Below are 12580 nucleotides of genomic sequence, written 5' to 3'. Positions count from 1 at the left end.
GCCTTTTCCTCCTCCTCCTAACCTACCGAGGCCACCTCCCGCCTCGCCGTACCTTACCTTACCTCGTGCGACCTTAGTCCATTCGAACCGAGCGCCCGGCCTCCTCGACGCGACCTCGCGCAAGTGCACCTCGCAACCGGTAAGTCTTTCCCGCGCGAGGGCGAATGCCTGCCCATTGTCCGCGAACGCCGCCCTCGACCCCGGGAGGACGCAAGGACGCGTCGGGGATCGAGGGTTCTCGGCGTCGTTTTTAACGTCCGCGCGGTCGCGGAGGGAGACCGGGAGGGAGACCGGGAGGGAGACCGGGAGGGAGACCGGGAGGGAGACCGGGAGGGAGACCGGGAGGGAGACCGGGTGGGAGACCGGGAGGGAGCCGAGCGACGCTCCACCACACGCACAGCCTTCGGTCAAGGCCGTACATCGTTTAACGTCCCTCTTGCACGTTTCGCGCTTCTACCCGGTGTGCCAGCCGTGCGAATGCAGTCGCAGCGCGCTTTCTCGGCCCGGGAGGAAACCGAGGGTTCCCACCGATCGCGCTCGGATCAGTCGCCAAGACGCCGAAGCGGCGCGCCTCGTCCAGCCGACCGAGCTCTCCGCTTCCTCGGCACCCCGGAGGAGACCTCCACCTCGCGATCGCGAGTGACGCGGAGTCGCGCCGTCGACGGGCTTCCCCTGGGGCGTTTTCTCGCGATCGTCTCGAGCCAAAATAGTGTCTCCGCTTGACGTATCTTTTGCCCTGTCCAGGAGTAGCGGAGCACGCGGCTTACGAGGATACAGCGGGACGACGCGCGTCGGAAGGCGTTCTCCACTTGGACCGGGCCCGACCAGGAACGCGCCGTTTCTCCTACGAGGCCATCGAGAGAACCCGACCGCGAGTGCACGGTTCCGATTCAACCCGTAGCTCGTGTTCGCCTCTGTGTTCGCCGAGTGACTTCCCTTCGGCGTCAAGGCTTGGTAACTCCACCACCGTTGGCGTAAAACGAAGGCCAATGGGGTACGAGTTTCCTTTCCTTGGGGCGAACCGCCACGAGTCCTCGGGAGTCTCGCGGAGGCCAACGGCGCCCAACGGCGCCCAAATGTACGTCTACAGAGGAGCAATAAAATATTAAAAAAAAAAAAAAAAAATTCCACCGTTTTGAGGGTTCCGTTTTCCCCAGGTCCTGCTCACGCGCGTCGAACGCAACGACCCAACTCGGCCGTGTTGAATTTCGTCGTCGGCGCCGAGGAACTCCGAATTCGATATGGCCGATCGGCAAAAGTCTAAATTGTCCTCTCGACGAGTCCCACGCGAGGTCGCGTTGCCAGCGCCGACGACGCGAATTCGTAATGAAAATGTATTTATTGGTAGGTAATATGACATTTTGCAAATGATGTACACAAAGGCCTTAGTCTACCATGAAACTCGATCTACCCTAGCCTTATGTAAAACCGGTCGAATCCGTTGCTCGATGCCACGTCGGGAAACCGCCGAGAGTCCCGGAGGAACTCGCGCTTCCGGACCGAGGGATGGCGGAAGCGTCCCCGCGACGACTCGGAGGACTCGTCCCATCGGAAACCAATGATTATCTCTGGACCGCGCCTCCCGACGTTTTACGAGTCGGTCATGTCGGCGCTGTCCTCGTCCCAGTCGTCGGAAATGATGTCGGCGCTCTTCCGGTTCGCGCTCGCTTTCGCCGCCTCGTCTTCGCCGGCCTCGAAGTGGTGGCGGTCCTCCTCCTCCTCCTCTTCCTCCTCCTCTTCGACGATCATGACCGAGTCGCGGGGGTCCCGGGCGTCCCGGGCGTCCCGGGCGTCCCGGGACTCCCGAGCGGGGCCGTTCCTGCCGCACTGCTCTTCGTCGTACTCGACGATCTCCGTCTCCTCCTCGACGTACTGGATCACCTCCTCGACCTGATCGACGTTCCCGTCTTCGAGCACGACAGCCTGGCCGTTCCTCGACTCCTCCTCCTCGTCCTCCTCCTCGTCCTCCTCGTCCTCCTCTTCTTCTTCCTCCTCCATGAGCTCCTCCTCGACCTCCTCGACGACCTCCTCGACGATCTCCTCGGTCTCCTGGGCCATCTCGATCTCGCGGTAGGTGGCGTAGGCCTGCTGCTCGCCCTGCTCGACGTCGTTCTCGTGGATGTAAACGATCATGCCCTCCTCGGTGCCCTGCATCACGATCTGCTCGTTGCCGGAGATGTCGATCTGCTGGGGCTGCTGCTGGTGCTCGTCCATCTCCTGCTGCTGGTAGCCACCGTTGTCGATCAGCATGATCATCTGCTGGCCCGCCATCTCCTGGCCGTTGTAGGCGACATTGGGCTCGATGTCGGCGAGCTCCAGGCTCTCGGGGACGACGTACTCGGCGTCGGAGGAGCGCGCCTCCTGCTGGTCGACGGCGGGGACGGCGTCGCCGACGGCCAGGGAGGCGGCGATTCCGCTGGCCACGTGGCTCAGGGCCTCGGCCTCCGAGGACGGCTCCAGGGAGATGGGCGCCGGCTCCGCCTCCCTCAGGTCCTTGTGCGCGCAGTCCAGGTGCACCTGCAGATTCGTGATGCGGATGAAGGTCTTGCCGCAGTGCGGGCAGCGGTGGCCCTTCTCGCGGCTCTCCGCGCTGCCGTGGCCCGTGTTGATCTCGTGGGTCGCCAGGTCGGTGATGTCCCGGAAGGTCTGGGTGCAGTGCAGGCACTGCAGCTCCTCGGCCGGCGAGAGGGTGGTGCGCGAGGTCGGCCGGTGGTTGTGGTTGATCTGGTGTCTGACGAGCAACGTCTCCGAGAGGGCCACGTACGGGCACGCGTGACACTTGGGGAAGCACATGCTCTTCGGTGGGGGCACGTTGTGCTTTGTGTAGAGATGGTACATCAGGATGTTGCGCTTCGTCGCCTTGTAGCCGCAGTGCTCGCAGACCCTGGGGTCGAACTTCTCACCGTGGACGTCCTGCATGTGCCTCCTGTACATGTAGTACATCGCGTATTCCTCTTCGAGGTCGCACTTGGTGCACTTCCAGGGCCCCTTCTCGGCGCCCTCTCCGCCGTTGTTCCTCGACTCCTCGTCCGCGCTGCCGCGCATCAGCTGGTCCGACTTGAGCACCACGTAGGAGACCTTGGTCTTCGCTGGGGTACTCGGCTCCGAGGACTTGGCCTCCTTCTGCATGATCTTCAGCCTGATGTTCTTGTTGTTCTTCACCAGGTGGGGGTACTTCTTCAGCACCTCTTTGATGATCTTGGCGTGCTTCTTTATGGACTCCCCGGAGTTTGGCGAGTTTTTCGACTTCTCCAGGTTCTCCTTCTCCTCGAGGTTGAACCTCACCTTCTTGGTAGGTGAGGTCTGCACCTCCTGAGCTCGTAGAATGCCCTTGGGCCCCGACCAGTCGTCGTCCGAGTTTTCGCTCTTGTCCTTGTCTCTACCCGGGTCGTCGTCATCGTCCTCGTCCTCCGTGGTATCGTTTCTGCGCTCGTCCGCCTCCGTGTTCATCGAACTCTTATATTCCGAGTTATTTTCCGCGCTAGGTTTATTCGGGGCTTGCACGATTGGCTTCGTGTTGTACGTGATATCGTCGAAGGACGAGAAGACGCCCAGGGAGAACTCCTCGGCTTCCGGTAGATCGAATCTGGACGGACCCGGGGTCACGTCCGACGAAGATCTGCTCAGGGAACTGCTGTAGGGCCCGAGGTCGTAATTCGGGGATGGAAACGAAGTACGTGCATCCAGCTTTCTTTTCCAAATCGGAAGCCTGAAGGTAAGACACGATTAGTATTTCATACTTCTGTAGAAACAGTCAATTCCACCTTGCGCCCTTTATGAAAATCAATTTAATTTCACGAGCTCCATTCCCATTTAATACTTTTTATGTTATTCTGTCATGACAACGAAAGTACAGAAGAATAATGCAAAATTACATACTTTCTCCCAGGCAGCGGCTGTGATGGCAGCATAGGAGTTTGATTCTGTTGGGATTGCGACGAAACCTTTTTTGCAGGAGTGCTCGGCTTTGAAAGAGCTATCACCGGTTGGACGGTAGGCTTTGATTTAGTAGACGGTGGGCTCGCTTGCAATTCGCTGGTATTGAACTGTGCGTCCAATAGTTTGGTTAAAACGGTCATGTTCATTTTTTGAGCGGTGCGATACAGTGCATTTTGTTCCGAAGTCCAGTATTCCAACTGGCCTGTGTACATGAAACTGAAAAATGTCACGGATAATTAAACGAGTGGCTGCTAAATGGAATAAGCGCAGAGGCAGTTTTAAACATAGAACGCCATAAACGTTGTACCTTATAATAGACTTAACGCATTCGTAAGGCATGTCGGGTGGCATAATAAGTATACCGTCAAAATTTTCATCCTTTTCCCTTTGCTGACGCTCGAGATATGTAAAATAATCTGTGCATGTCGTAATAACTAATCGATGAGCCTGAAAAATATAATAAGTTTCAATGGTTTTTTCTCCAGGTAACGATACAAAGAATTCCAATTATTACCCCTTCCAAAGGGATAGAATTAGAAATTTACCAAAACGTAACCTCTTTGTTCTGACGGTTTAAAGTCATGCTACGTAATCGATCTAATCCAATATCAATTTTTAACATAAGTTATGAAATTTGACTTTAATTACTTGTACGGTGATGTCACTTGTAGGAAATTTAATCGTAAGGTCGAGCAATTCTTCTTCAAAGTAGAGCTGTTGAAGTCGTTGGAGAAAAAATGTTCCCCAATTGTCCACCTTAACCTGCTTCAACCCGCGCAGGGGGAGCTGTTTTCCTTGAACCGACGTTGACATTATGAAAGGCCTAAACAATAATTTTAAACGTTAATCCTTAAGAGCTCGGATACTATAATAATTAACGAATGCACTGCTATAATATCTGCGGATTGTCAGTGATCCACGACAGGACCGAATGCATCGATACTTAACAAATCGGCATGATCAGATCACCGGAACCACGAGCATAGCCAGAAGCCAATAGAGATTTCGAGTAACAAGCTTAACGGAATTGTCGACGCGGAAAAATGGAAATAGTGTAAAATTGAATTTCCAGATAAAGGGGTGGAGCGGCCACCTAAAATACGTGATTAGAATGAAAACGTGAGTACCTGAAGATGCGTGCCGTGCGTTGCTGTCAACGCACGATCGTGACGTTGAAGCCAGTAATCAATTCGGCGAGTTTGATCACAACCAGCCCGTTAAAAGCTCGCTCGCTCCGTAGAAGCGGTACAAAGGAGCGGAAATCATCGTAGGCCCGAAAACCGAGCGAAAACGAAACGTATGTCGAGGCCGAGCACGGAGTTCCGAATTAACCTTAATTCGGAAGAAAATCGGAAACCGCGTACGGTTTTGGTGGGAAAGAATCGTCGACCGGACGTGCGCGGGACCGCAGGAGGACGCGCCTGCCTAGGAGAGCCATTTTCTTAAGGAGAAAACCACTCGATCGCCCGCCCGACTCGGCGGAGACTACCTCGCCGGTTCTAGGAATTATCCGTGGAATATCCCTCGGTTTTGGCACCTACCTTTTTAACGGAATCCCTAAGATTCTCCGGTCAGCTCCATCTCTCACGAATTCCCTCAGTAGGCGACCGATATCGAGCTTCCCGATGTGTTGCGTGACTCATAGATGGAGCCAACTTCGTCCAATCCAATCTCGACGGGCGGCACTCTCAACCGCGCCAAATTTAAACTCGCCCGAATTCGTCAATTGCCTCGTTTTATTATACATCCGTCGGTACATTACAAGAGGAACGCAATAAAGCTGGAGCGCAACAATTGCTTACTATAATTCATATATTTTTATAAGATACTAGTATAAGATACGAATAAAAACCTACTTCTTTTGAGGTACCTCTTCGATCGATGGGGGACTTTGCCTAAACTTAGGGAACTGTTCCCACGGGGCAGATAGTTCGAATTTACGAAATTCTTGCGCTAATTCCAACGGCTCTGCGACTACTCGTTTTTTCTCATCATCGTATCGAAGCTGAAAAAGATCATTTCACGCGCATTCATGCACTTAAGCATTTATATATTTGAGCCATGTTAAATTATGATAACCTGCTATGCGTATACCTCCATGTATCCAGACAGAGGAAAATCTTTCCTTAATGGATGTCCTTCAAAGCCATAATCGGTGAGTATTCTGCGTAGATCGGGATGATCGGCAAAGAATATGCCAAACATGTCATATATTTCTCGCTCGTACCAATCTGCGGCTTTGTGGACACGATAAATCGAATCTACCGGTGTAAGTTCATCCGTATACGTTTTAACCCTCACCCTCGAATTAAAACGTAAGGACAGAAGATTGTATACAAGCTATAAATTATAATATTACATTAGTTAATCATTTAGATACACTGTATAATCGAATAACATGAAATTTACTTCAAATCGATATTGCCTGCTTGGAACGTCCAGGGCTGTAATATCCGCTAGTGAGATGAACTGAGCGGTATGATGATCTTTCAGGAATGATATCGTCGGAACGATACCCTCGGGTGCGATTAAAATCTCTAGCTCGTCTCCTGTTACGATCTGTACCTTTTGTACATACTTTGATAAACATTCAAGGACGTACTGTCCGAAGCCTTTCAACCGTTCGACTTTTTCGAAGTCCCATTTTCGAACGGTGGCTAAAAAAATATACATGCCATATTTAATGCTCTGTTCCTTAATAAGTTATTAAAAAAATTATCATTACATACGTCGCGTTTCCGTAGGGTTTTCAGTTGTAGTGGGTTGAGAAGAGTATCTCAGAGAAGGAAATGTAGAAATACAACCTAAAATGTTACAGACAAATTTCGTAATCACAATATATAGTGGTACCGTTAAACGTTTCTTCACATATATAGACAATTACACTTGAGTGGTAACGTCTGCAATTGTTGCACCCTCGACAGAATATTCTTAAAAATTATGGACGCCATAATTCTTCACAAAGATTATACAAGAAATCCTACATCGAGAAACACTGACTATGGTACGTATAGACGAACGACTCGTGGGAAAAATTCATAAGACATTGCGATGAAGCTCAGTTTCCATGTACGATGTCTTTTCAATCGTCCTTCAATTGCAACATTCTATTGGCTCGTTCTGTTAGATCCATGAAACAGTTTCGTTATTCGTTTAATTAAGCTTTCTCACAAAAACTTATTAATTACATAACTTCAATCATCAGTTTACTTCTTTATTTCTTTCTATGGAAAAGACACTGCTCGCTGGATGAAGTATCGGAGGTCATCTGAATTTCAGTGACCACGACGTTTGAATTTCTCGCCACCGAGCACGAAGCGCCAATTGATGAAACCATGGGTGAACCGTTGTAGCTTCCTGGAAAAAGAAAATTAAAACTATGAATAGAACTGTCAAATGTAGATAGGTTATATTTATCAGTGAAATAGATGGGAACAGAGGTGAATTCGCTGCCAGTGGCAATTGCAATGCTGCTCAGGTTTTTTAAGGAATATCAGTGAAGCGTAAGTCCGAGACTTATTGCCGTTACCAAGGACGTTTGTAAGTGAAAAAGTAGTAGAATTATGTAGTTAAGATGGTCACGAGCACGGCATTTGATATGACTGGGTCTATATATCACGAGCGCCAGGTAGTTGAAAATTATTTACATTCCTTTTTTATATTCATTGTAAAGTATGTGTATATCTCTTATCGTGAAAGGGGTGCACGTGTCATTATCACTTACTAATATCCAGAAACCCGTTAATATAAAATGTTTCCACCGCAGGTTAAAGAACTGTGTGCGTTACACGCTTTAAATAATCTATTCCAAGAGAGAGGGTTTAGTAAACAAGAGCTGGACCAAATCTGCTATAGCCTTAGCCCTCATGTGTGGATCAACCCCCACAAATCGTTACTAGGTCTTGGAAATTATGATATCAATGTTATCATGGCTGCGCTGCAGCGAAAAGGACGCGAAGTGGTCTGGTTCGACAAGCGCAGGTCAGACACTGTATAAATAGTTTCTTAAATTATCAGAGGTAGATGATTCGTTGTCAAATAAACGATTCATTTAGAGACCCAAAGTGCCTGTGCCTGGACAACATCGAAGGCTTCATATTAAATGTTCCAACCGAATACAGACTGGGATTTGTTTTATTGCCATTAAAAAAGCGTCACTGGATCGCTCTACGCAAGATACACGGTACCTTTTATAACCTAGACTCAAAGCTGGATGTACCGCAACTCATTGGAACGGTACGTATGCTCCATCTTTTGACGGTCTCCTGTGTATTTGAGGCATAATAATGTAATGTTCGCGTTATCAGGACAATGAGTTATTAGCATACCTGAAGGAACAAGTAGACAGCAAAGAAAAGGAATTGTTTCTCGTCGTATCTAAAGAAGTCGACAGCCAACAAGGATGGTTAACGGAAACAAACGGGCGTAATGTAGACAATAACATTGAACGAAATTCTGTTAGTTGTATTGAGGATGGCTATTCTTTGGAAAATGATATGAAAAAAGTGTGGTATAAGAAGAAAGTAATGACAAAGCTTAAGTTAAATCTTAACAAAATTCCAGGTAATTAAAGCGGAAATGTGCTACAATACGTTGCCAGAAAAATGAATCCAGAGCAAGAGGGAAATGTTACCTTGTATGGAATATACGTGACAATAGCATAAATGTTAAATAACAGAGCAACAAGGTGTTGACAAGATATCGTTAAAAACAATGTGAATACAACGCTTATTTATTATGCTAATTGTAAACAGCAAATTTCTAATGTAGCTAATTGTGCTTTTAATAATATATTGTAAGCATTCTGGCTTACGTTCACATATGTTGATGTAAACTTGCAATATTCGGTATAACGTATGTACCATACTGTGAATGCACATAATTTGTAATTTATTAACAGTGCGATACAGTTTCACGACGAGATGATAAAGGTTAAGTTAGGCTTAAAGATGAGCTGCTTAGATAAATTTTCTACATGGTATGATTAGGTTACATATTTCGTATGAGGGGAAAAAAAAAAAAAGAAACGGGATGATTGATCATTTATGTTACATCGAAATCTCTACCCTACATGCAACTTGGATAGTCATCTGGAGTACAAATAGTTACAAATCCTTATTATATTCTATCTATTTATAGAGTAGATATTTGTCTCTTTTATTTTTCGTGATGAATGTCGAAGGGAAGAATTTCTCTTTAAGAAGCATAAGATGTACCAAAAAATATCAAAGTTACATTACTGCGTTTTCTAACGCCATTCATTTTCGCTCCTTTATACTGTATCACTAGAGCATTTCCTGAATGTAATGAAACTTGGATCTGATTTTATCAAAAGACTGATTGTTTTTTTACTATTCTTCAACGATTTGTTAATATGTAAGTCAATGGTGTACCGTGCAATTAATTGCAAAATTTATGACAAGGGGCATTCAAGTAATAGAGATAGTTGACATTACGTGACATTGTAACACTTGAATGAAACCTATTAACATATGTTCATCTTATTTACACAGAGAAAGTTGCTTTCAGATTTGCTTATTTTTACGACACCGTTACGCTACTGTCCATGAACAATGGAAGTCTATTGACTGGATGAAAAAGGAATGATAATGTGTTCCGTGAGATGACAGGAGTATGGACATTAACATGAATAATTCTTCACTAATTAAAATTCCACCCTGAAGTATAATTTTTACGAAAGTACGTCGTGTACACATGATTGTATATAAAATCCAGATGTAGAATGGAACTTATTAAATCATAAGATCGAAGTTACCATGAATGCATATGTAAGACGAACGCAATGCCCATCATTTTCGACTTCCGCGGTGTATTCAACATTTTTGGCAGTTTGCTTTCTCACTCTTGGACAACACACGCAAAGCAAAAGAGCTCTATACCGTTTTATAAATTTTTACCGAAAATTCGTAAAATAAATATTTTCAAGTAATTTTTGCTTCCCTCGAAGTAATCAGATTGAAAATAAGTACGCCTTCTTGCATACTTCTGCATAAATACATGTTACACCCTAAAACGAATATCGTAGGTTTCACGTTTGTTTATTTCCGTCAATAACTTTAAGTACAAGTGTAAAAGTTTAGAATTCTGCACTCAGGTTATGGTTTTGTGCACCCGAATACGATAGTGTATTATATGTATGTATTTCTTTAATATGTAACGGAGACTTGTATTTGTACAATTTTGTCGAGTGTCAACAATAAATAACAGCTGAACATTCTCCACATCACCATTTTATAGCTAGTGCTGTATCCATTTTTTTAATTTCATGATATTGCGTATGAAAAAATGCCAAGGACTTATCTGAGTGTTCCCCGCCAAGCCACGACTTGTACAATCTCCGTACAACTTCATTCTTTTCAGGGTCACATTGTGGAAGTTGGCGATACACTGTCTCCAACTTTAAAGCCAGTTCCCGCGGCTGCAAGTCATTTTGAGGCCTAATTTGAGCACCACCGTTCAGACAACCTAATAACCATAAACCAGCATTTTACAGAATCGGTGACATAATATGACTGAATGTAATTATTAAATGTTACAATCTTACCAGCTGGGCAAGCCATTACTTCAACGTAATGATACAAACACTTTCTCTTCTTTAATTTCTGAACGAGGTTTTGAATATTCCTAAATCCATTAGTAATTGCAAATCGTAATAAAACGATTCCATCTCGCTCTAAAACCGCTTCTTGGAAATCAGGATTCCTAAGGTTCCTAAATTCAATTGTTACACCGGACTGCTGAAATAGGTTACGAGCTGCATAATCAAAAATGAAGTCTGCATATCCTCCAGAACCTAGGCCACGATGACCGAGAACAACGTTGTCACATTGTTCGTGGTACAGACCAAACGGTCTTTCAATGTCGCGTTCACTGATTTCATCCAATGGCGTTCCCCGTTCGCTCAACATCTGCTGCAGTTCAACTGAAAGAAACATACAAAATCAAAATGCAAACTCACGACAGGTTTTTATGTGATATCGGTCACAAAATAACCCACTTGATGTAATTACACAATCGACATCTCTCGTTTCCTTGAGACTGTTATAAAAATCCTGTCTGGATGCCTCAAGTTTTTTGTCGTAACAAGGCATCAGTGTTACGTGATATATTTGTTCCGGCGCAAATCCTTTCATTTCAGCCAGGTGATACTTCACAATTGATCCCATTATTTGCTGAGGGGACTTGGTTACACTTATATATGGTAATATGAAATTTCCATGAGTTTTCTCTGCGTAGCATACCCATCCTGAAATTTAATAAGGTGTATCCTTTATGTAGTCCATTCTATTAAGATATCACAATTTATTCATATAAATCTATTTTCCTTGAGATCGCTACTTGGTTGAAGATCTACCTGGACAGGAAGAAGACAACATAGGTAATTGATTTTGAATACCATCTTGGGCAGATTTGTACCTCTCTACAAATTCCTTGGCTGTTTCTAACAGTACAAAATCGTCTGCTGCAGTCATATCCAAGACGGTATCGGCGCCTAATTCATAAAAGTAACCAGCTAATTTCCTTGCCGCTTCCTCGGGTTGTAGTTTATAGTGCTCCGCTAAGGATAATATTGGCTGAACCGAAAGACTTACAACTATAAACTTCCGATCCCCGACTTTACCATTCTATATGTAAAGGTACACGAAATTAAAAGATCCATTAATTAATCGTTTGATGAGAATCATGCTTCATACACTGTAATACCATACATATGTACCCATAAATAACGCAATAATATACCTGTCCATGATTTCTGTTTGCATCAAATACTCGCAAGAGTTCCTCGTGACTCTGCTGCGTTACGAGTACACTTTCGGCAGAGGTAATACAACCACTGCAAGCCAAACAGTCGGCCAATGTGATCGCTACTTTCTGAAGTTTTTCAGCCGATTTGCTCTGATAACGTATATTTATAATAATTACATATAATAAATAGTAAGAATGGAATTACTCTAATATATTACAATGCATTGATGCATAATAAAGGTAGCACGCACCTCCCCCAATTCCGTGTAAGCTCCATCTTCCTGAATTATTATTTTCGCTCCAGTTTTGGTCAGCGTTTTCTGAATTTCTACTGGCTTTATACATTCCTACAAATAAACCGCCTTCAAAAATTCATATTAAGAATGACAGCGATATATTCTCTGGGTAACCTTTCAATAAATGAATGTGTTAACATTTATCTGCTTACCTGAGACGGAGTAATAAAATCGTCCAGGTTTGTGATTTGAAGAGCACCACTGAAACGCGATGACATTTTGTAGGAATAAATATGAGAAACAGAGATTTACTGTAAATTGCGCTTGGCAATCATGCCGTTCCTTTTTTCCATTCCAATACAATTGATTAATTCGGATATGGCAAGATAACCTCTTTCATGCTCCCTATCACTGGTAATGCAAGCGTCGGGATCATCAATTGTGGCGTCATGCAGCACTAATTGTTGCTTACAAGGAAGGTAGAGATCCACACCGTATTAACGCAACACATTGCTCTTTGTTCTTGCTACAATGACACGGAAAATATCCCATATGGACAAGTTCTTGACTCTTTGCAACTCTTTGTACTGGACCATTATCGGGCCGGTGATGGTCCGTGATTGGGCCGGTATGCGAAT

General features: G+C 45.4%; 4 protein-coding genes across 6 annotated transcripts; 1 reads left to right on the top strand and 3 right to left on the bottom strand.

The window, feature by feature from the left end:
• Positions 1 to 1320: 1320 nt before the first annotated feature.
• LOC105696993 (centrosome-associated zinc finger protein CP190) lies at positions 1321 to 5565 on the bottom strand. Of its 2 annotated transcripts, none has more exons than XM_012419912.2 (5): positions 5481 to 5565; positions 4588 to 4762; positions 4247 to 4386; positions 3880 to 4155; positions 1321 to 3709 (listed from the first exon to the last, which is right to left on the bottom strand). In XM_012419912.2, the coding sequence occupies exons 2-5, from the start codon at positions 4750 to 4752 to the stop codon at positions 1591 to 1593; spliced, it is 2700 nt and encodes an 899-aa protein (XP_012275335.1). In that variant the 5' UTR covers positions 4753 to 4762; positions 5481 to 5565; the 3' UTR covers positions 1321 to 1590. The 2 variants fall into 2 exon arrangements, with proteins under 2 accessions (XP_012275335.1, XP_012275334.1); XM_012419911.1 differs by lacking the exon at positions 5481 to 5565 and adding an exon at positions 5067 to 5465.
• A 92-nt stretch (positions 5566 to 5657) lies between these two features.
• Positions 5658 to 6978, bottom strand: LOC105696957 (NADH dehydrogenase [ubiquinone] iron-sulfur protein 3, mitochondrial). The gene is made up of 5 exons (XM_012419844.1): positions 6824 to 6978; positions 6669 to 6743; positions 6349 to 6596; positions 6034 to 6279; positions 5658 to 5944 (listed from the first exon to the last, which is right to left on the bottom strand). The coding sequence occupies exons 1-5, from the start codon at positions 6888 to 6890 to the stop codon at positions 5792 to 5794; spliced, it is 789 nt and encodes a 262-aa protein (XP_012275267.1). The 5' UTR covers positions 6891 to 6978; the 3' UTR covers positions 5658 to 5791.
• Positions 6979 to 7140: 162 nt separating this feature from the next.
• LOC105696958 (josephin-2) lies at positions 7141 to 10181 on the top strand. 2 transcript variants are annotated; one of them, XM_012419847.2, is made up of 5 exons: positions 7141 to 7567; positions 7706 to 7920; positions 7995 to 8175; positions 8247 to 8396; positions 8503 to 10181. In XM_012419847.2, exons 1-5 carry the CDS (start codon positions 7514 to 7516, stop codon positions 8545 to 8547), a joined length of 645 nt encoding a protein of 214 aa, XP_012275270.1. In that variant the 5' UTR covers positions 7141 to 7513; the 3' UTR covers positions 8548 to 10181. The 2 variants fall into 2 exon arrangements, with proteins under 2 accessions (XP_012275270.1, XP_012275269.1); XM_012419846.2 differs by having other exon boundaries at positions 8247 to 10181.
• Positions 9983 to 12578, bottom strand: LOC105696956 (probable cytosolic Fe-S cluster assembly factor CPIJ010948). The gene is made up of 7 exons (XM_012419843.2): positions 12155 to 12578; positions 11958 to 12053; positions 11701 to 11856; positions 11315 to 11585; positions 10958 to 11206; positions 10505 to 10882; positions 9983 to 10425 (listed from the first exon to the last, which is right to left on the bottom strand). Exons 1-7 carry the CDS (start codon positions 12218 to 12220, stop codon positions 10184 to 10186), a joined length of 1458 nt encoding a protein of 485 aa, XP_012275266.1. The 5' UTR covers positions 12221 to 12578; the 3' UTR covers positions 9983 to 10183.
• Positions 12579 to 12580: the final 2 nt, after the last annotated feature.

This window comes from Orussus abietinus, unplaced genomic scaffold (genome assembly GCF_000612105.2).
Source record: "Orussus abietinus isolate OABI.00-Male unplaced genomic scaffold, Oabi_2.0 scaffold16, whole genome shotgun sequence".
NCBI classification, from domain to species: Eukaryota; Metazoa; Arthropoda; class Insecta; order Hymenoptera; family Orussidae; genus Orussus; species Orussus abietinus.
The sequence above is the reverse complement of the archived record's forward strand: the minus strand, read 5'-3'. Positions and strand labels throughout refer to the sequence as shown.